General features: G+C 42.0%; 1 protein-coding gene across 1 annotated transcript; it reads right to left on the bottom strand.

The window, feature by feature from the left end:
- Positions 1 to 595: 595 nt before the first annotated feature.
- Positions 596 to 1,702, bottom strand: LOC134274641 (uncharacterized). The gene has a single exon (XM_062756914.1). It carries the CDS (start codon positions 1,700 to 1,702, stop codon positions 596 to 598), a length of 1,107 nt encoding a protein of 368 aa, XP_062612898.1.
- Between the last annotated feature and the right edge of the window lie 3,882 nt (positions 1,703 to 5,584).

Raw genomic sequence — 5,584 nt, 5'->3', positions numbered from 1 at the left:
TGTTCCTATTTTATGCAGTAGAAATTAATTGTTTGTGACTTTAAATTGTCGGACTACCGGGCTGTCGGACTATCGGACCGTCGGACTACTGGGCTGTCGGACTATCGGACCGTCGGACTACCGGGCTGTCGGACTACAGGGCTGTCGGACTATCGGACCGTCGGACTATCGGGCTGTCGGACTATCGGACCGTCGGAATACTGGGCGGTCACCCTTCAGGTTCTACTATTTTCCAACGATACTCTGAGCTTGAAAAATCCATGATGTGTGCTCTGTCCCTCACTCAGATCAGAAATGATCTTCTTAGGCTTATGGTGTCTCCTTTTTATATAGAGGGGTGTATCTATTTTTAGATTCCGGGATTAACTTGGTGAATTGGTCTTCTTGACCCTAGGGGTATGATGTATCATGGTAGGACTAGGCATGATGTAACCGACCGAAGAACTCACACAGACCATCCAATATTCTCGATTAGAATCGTGTAAAGCTAACATGACCACACTGGTGATGATGAGGGAAATACAAATGAATAATTGTGCAAAATACACAATTTCTTCTCGAGGAATATTCTCTCCACAACATTTCCAATGAGGTGTTATTTGATGAGATCCGTTTGGGGAATCCATGAATCGAAACTAGGGGGATATCCTTTCCACCGGACTTTGACTTCTTGAATGATTTTCTTCCCGACTCGTCGCTTTTTATACCCCAAGATTTCCTCTACTTCGTACACGTCGTCTTTTTTAATGATCTGTTGTAATTCTTTCTCGTAAAAAGTCCCTTCTAATTCCTCCTGGTTGTAATCTTGTACTCGATACACGTAAGGATACCGACCGGGGACTCGTCGAGCAATGGTAAATATTTCCGTGGTCCAGTTCGGTAAATATCCTTTTTCAAAAGTGCGTTTAGCTTTACTGATGCGCACTTTATCTCCTGTTTTAAACTTGGGGGTTTTTTTGGTTTTAGGTGATGATTCTTCCCCATATAAAGTTTTCCAGACTTTTAACACATTGGAGGGCTTCACTTGAGCTGGGGTTCTTTGGATACTGCGATGATAGGTATGATTGTAAGCATACACTAAATCCGGTAAGATCTCTAAATACCGTCTGGTTTTATTCCGAGTGAAATATCGCCACATGCGTGCTTTGAGGGTTCTCTGAAATCGTTCCACGATACTGGCTTTGGTGTCCGTATTGCGAGTGGTAAAGAAATGAATGGATTTAAACGCCTGTAAGAATTCTCGATTGGTAAATTCTTTGCCTTGATCCGATTGAATGCGGACGGGACGTCGACCGTCTTGTCGGAAAATCTCTTGTAATCCTCGAATCATTTCTTTCCCCGTTTTCTGTTTTAAAGGCACCACCCATGCATATTTAGATAAGACGTCAATGGCACACAATAAAAAGGTATAACCGTCATTATGTTTCTTTAAACTGGACACATCCGCTAAATCTAATTGCCATTGTTCGTCTATATCCGTCACTCTGGTCTGTTGTCTCCGGAATTTTCGGTGAATGGGTTTATGTAAGGTATAGGTATCTTGCTCTTTTAACCATTCTCGTATGGTGTTTAAAGAAATCTTATGTCCCAGACTTTTGACCTGACGATACAAAGTCTGTATGCCTCCATACCCTCTCTTAGGATCGTAATAAATCTCTGTTAAAATGTCTTCTACTCCCTTCTTCTTCTTCTTCTTCTTCATGTCTTAGGCAAATGAAGCCAATTTTCCTCGATTTGTTCTAATTTCTTCTTATTGGCTTCTTCTTCTTGGGCTTTTAATTGCTTTTGGGCTCGATAGGGACTATATTTAGGTGTGAATTTTTTTAACACCCTTGATCTTGCCTCTACAGGTCGACTAATAGGGGTCAAAAAAGAAGAGGAAGCATCCTGAAATCCGCTCTCTTCCTCTTCGTCGTCGTCGTCACTCAAAGCCCCTTTAGGAGTACTGATTTTTCCTGGTTTCTGCATGGCTTTTATAAGGTCTCGATTTTGCAAGTAAACCATGGGAGTACGGGTCTCTTTTAAAGCTTGAGCAAATTCATCTAATCCTTTAGGCACCGGACGATTTTTCAAGGATCTGGTTCTCATGTTTTCGGCCATTATATCCACAATGTTAGAATCGGGCACTTTTTGACCTCGATAACTGATTTCTCCGTCTTTATCCCAAGTCAAGACGTTGGTTTTCTTTAAATGATTTAATAATAATTCAGCTTTTCTTTGCATGGGTTTATTCACACTTTGAATGATTTGTTGATCGATCTCGGGGTCTGAGGCTGCTAGTGGTGCTGCTGCTACTGCTGGAGCTGCTGCTGCTGCTGCTGCGGGGGCTGGGGCTGCTGGTGCTGCTGGGGCTAAGGGTGCAGGGGTTTTTTTGGTAGTCGTTGGCTCTCTCGCTTGTTGTAAATAATTCCTATACCGATGAAGTTCTTGACCGTATAAAGCCACTTTTTCTTCTGGAGTTAAATCTTCACGTCTGGTAATCTGGTCCAATTCTTGACCTATACTCAGAGTAGATTGAAATTCCGGAGGTTTGGGGAGTTTACCTTTGAGTTCATTCAACAGAACTTCAGGTACTAACACCATTTTACGACTCATTTTTGTATCTTGTTGTTCCTCTTCTTTTTAATGGCTTTATAGACAGAATGTCCGGCATCCAACAGTAAAGGTGCTGCTGAGATTAAAAGGGGTAAAATACCTCCTCCTTTTTGTTGTACTAATAAAGCTCGTCGTTTCTGTATGGATTGGGGTCGGACCAGTCTCCTTAAGATGTGTTTCTTAGGAGCTAGTTTTCGTTTCTGAGCCGAATTGAGAGGTAACACCCCTTTTAATAGGTTGTAGACGATCTCACAAATTTTCAGAATACAATCTCCAGAACAATGTTTTAAAATCCCCGTTTTTAAAGACGAGGAATAGTGAGGGTCCGATAACACTCTTAAAAGAGGGGCATGCGCTCTTAATCGCGTACAACATCCCTTTTTCTTCTTGGCCATCTTTGAAAACAATGAAGAGAAGTCTCTCATGTCACTCCCTTTTATAGTGTCTCTCTTAAGGAGGGGCATATCCTCCGTGTTTGTCGCTCTCGTGTTTATCTCTCGCTTTCTCCCTGACATAAATTTTTCCACAATATCGACATTTATATCTCAGGCCTTTAGGTAGTTGAGGGGTGGAGGCCGTCAAGGGTTGAAAACGTGTGATTTTAGGGACATGAATGGGAACTTTAATTCCAGGGGAGGAGGTAGAGGAGGAGGGAATGCCCACATTCACTCGAGGAAACACTTCTAAATCGCTGGCTCTTTGACTGCCTATGGGTCCCATAGCACGATCCATTCTCAGTTCTGCTTGTTTCTTGAGCAATTCTCCTATGGTCTTTTGTCTTTGTTCCTTATAATACTGATTGATTTCGTTTTTTAAACTTTCGGGCATGGCTTTACGTTGAGCTAGAGTTTGAGGAGCAGATTTTCGCCTTTTCGCTGTTTTCTTGGGTGGGGCTTTTTTCTTTTTTTTTCTTGGGAGGGGCTTTTCTCTTCTTCTTTTTTCTGCTCTTTTGAGCTGCTCCTCCGACACGGACCATCCAATCCGGAAACACTCTTTGTTTCTTATTATCGACTCTTACCACTACACTCTTTAAACGACGAACCCGCCGTTTTTTAGGACTATTCCATTTAAATAAATGACGAATGATGACTCCACCTAGAAATCCAGCACCTCCGCGTTTTAAAATAGCTGTTTTTCTGTCTTGATCACTGGCCGATTGATCGGCAATGATCTTTAAATCTTGACGATGATTATTAATAAACTTTTGGGTCTGTTTATTGATAGGTAAGACCCCTTTCATTAAATTGCGAGCTCCCATGGCAAACCAATTCAATAAGGCTTTACGCCCTAATTCGATTAAATGGGCTCGCTTCGCGGGATCTCGTTCCCGCTGTAAACGTCGTAAGGTTCTCACTAATTTACTCTTGGCTGATGGAGCCATGATGAGATTGAAATGAACAATGACTCAGAAGAGTGTGAAACACTTTTATTTATACTCTTGAGGCATGTGTACAGTCAACATTTCAAACATTCGACTTCTCAATCGGTATTGGTCTGGGGTCTGGGGACTCAAGTCCACGAGAAGATATCCGTGAGGTATCTGGGTGGCTTCTTGATAAGCAGACATCAAATGAGGTAAAGCTAGCTGACGACTCAACACACTGATCTGAGATTTGTCTCTGGGATTTTTGAATAAGACTAAATAATGAGCATTCAAACTAATGGTGCGATGAGAGGCGGCTCGATCAAATAAATTCTGAGTGATGTAAATCACACTGGTATTCCGATGATGCGCTTTACGGGTAAACCAATCCACAATAGATTCGATGGCTTTTCCTCCCATCATGTCGTCAAAAATGAGTAAATGGGGCACACTCAAATTGGCTACTAATTTCTCGTCGTCTTCTGGAATATTTCGGATGAAAGATACTTTATCTTTTAAAGAAGTGTAAGCGGGTTGCCATTCCCGATAACACCAGACGATTTTTTCGGGCATGGGGGTGATCCAGTCTAGATTGTTCACTAATGTCTTGACGAATTCTGTTTTGCCCGATTTCGAGGGTCCAGCAACCACCATGGTAAACTCGTGTTTCAATTGAAAAGAAGGGAGGGGTGTCTCCTCGGAATACATGTTGATCAATGAAGGAAAAGTTGGGTTCAGGGTCTTATTTATAGTTAACACAGAAATAGGCGTTTGGACTGTTGAATCTCGCCTCGACAGATGGGGCAAAACTGAAAGGAAGGAGCACACAAAGCACAGCAGCACACGTGTCCGCAAGGTAGAAAAACGATTTGTAATTCCTCGTCTAAACAAATGTGACATTTTCCTCGAGCCTGGACGTCTGGTTCTGGGTTCAGTAGAGGTTTGATCTCAGGTAAAGGTTTATATCCCTGCTGATCTAAACCCGCAATAAACACATTCATCACCCACCCTCGTCCCTTATACAGATTGATGTAAGGACAATTGGGGTTCCAATAAGCATGTTCTACACAAGGATCGTCCTCGGGATCCCAATTACTAAAAATCATTCCACAATGAAAACAGGTAGCGTTATCTTTCACTCCCCTGTAGTAAAACCCGGCTCGAGCTAGGTCTGGTATTTTTCCTAAGAGAGGTTCTGGCCATCCCTGCTCAAAAGTAGCTTCTCTCTTTGAGAGCCGAGCATACTGGGGATAACGCATGGGTTGATCTAGCAATTTCTCAGTCATGACTGAACTTTTGATTTGTATTGCTCCCCTTTTTATAGAGAAGAAGAAAAACAACAATTCAATTTTTTAATTCAAAAAAAAAGTCAAACATATCAACATATCAATAACCATAAGGTAAAGTGTTATAAGAGGGTAACAATTGTCTCTTGTCATACACAATTCTATACTTTTTCTCTAAAGGTTTGGTCACGAGCTCATGATCACGAGTCCTCTGGATTTTGTTGGGATAAAGTACTGTCACTTCCTCTATTTCTCCTTTGAGCATTTTTTCTAAAGTCTCTGGGCACACGATCTGGGAGGTTCGATGGTTGAGAGTGATTCCTTTGACTTTATGAACCTC

Source organism: Saccostrea cucullata, unplaced genomic scaffold, assembly GCF_032062105.1.
Source record: "Saccostrea cucullata isolate Sc308-1 unplaced genomic scaffold, CSIRO_AGI_Scuc_v1 ctg7761, whole genome shotgun sequence".
NCBI lineage: Eukaryota > Metazoa > Mollusca > Bivalvia > Ostreida > Ostreidae > Saccostrea > Saccostrea cuccullata.
The sequence above is the reverse complement of the archived record's forward strand: the minus strand, read 5'-3'. Positions and strand labels throughout refer to the sequence as shown.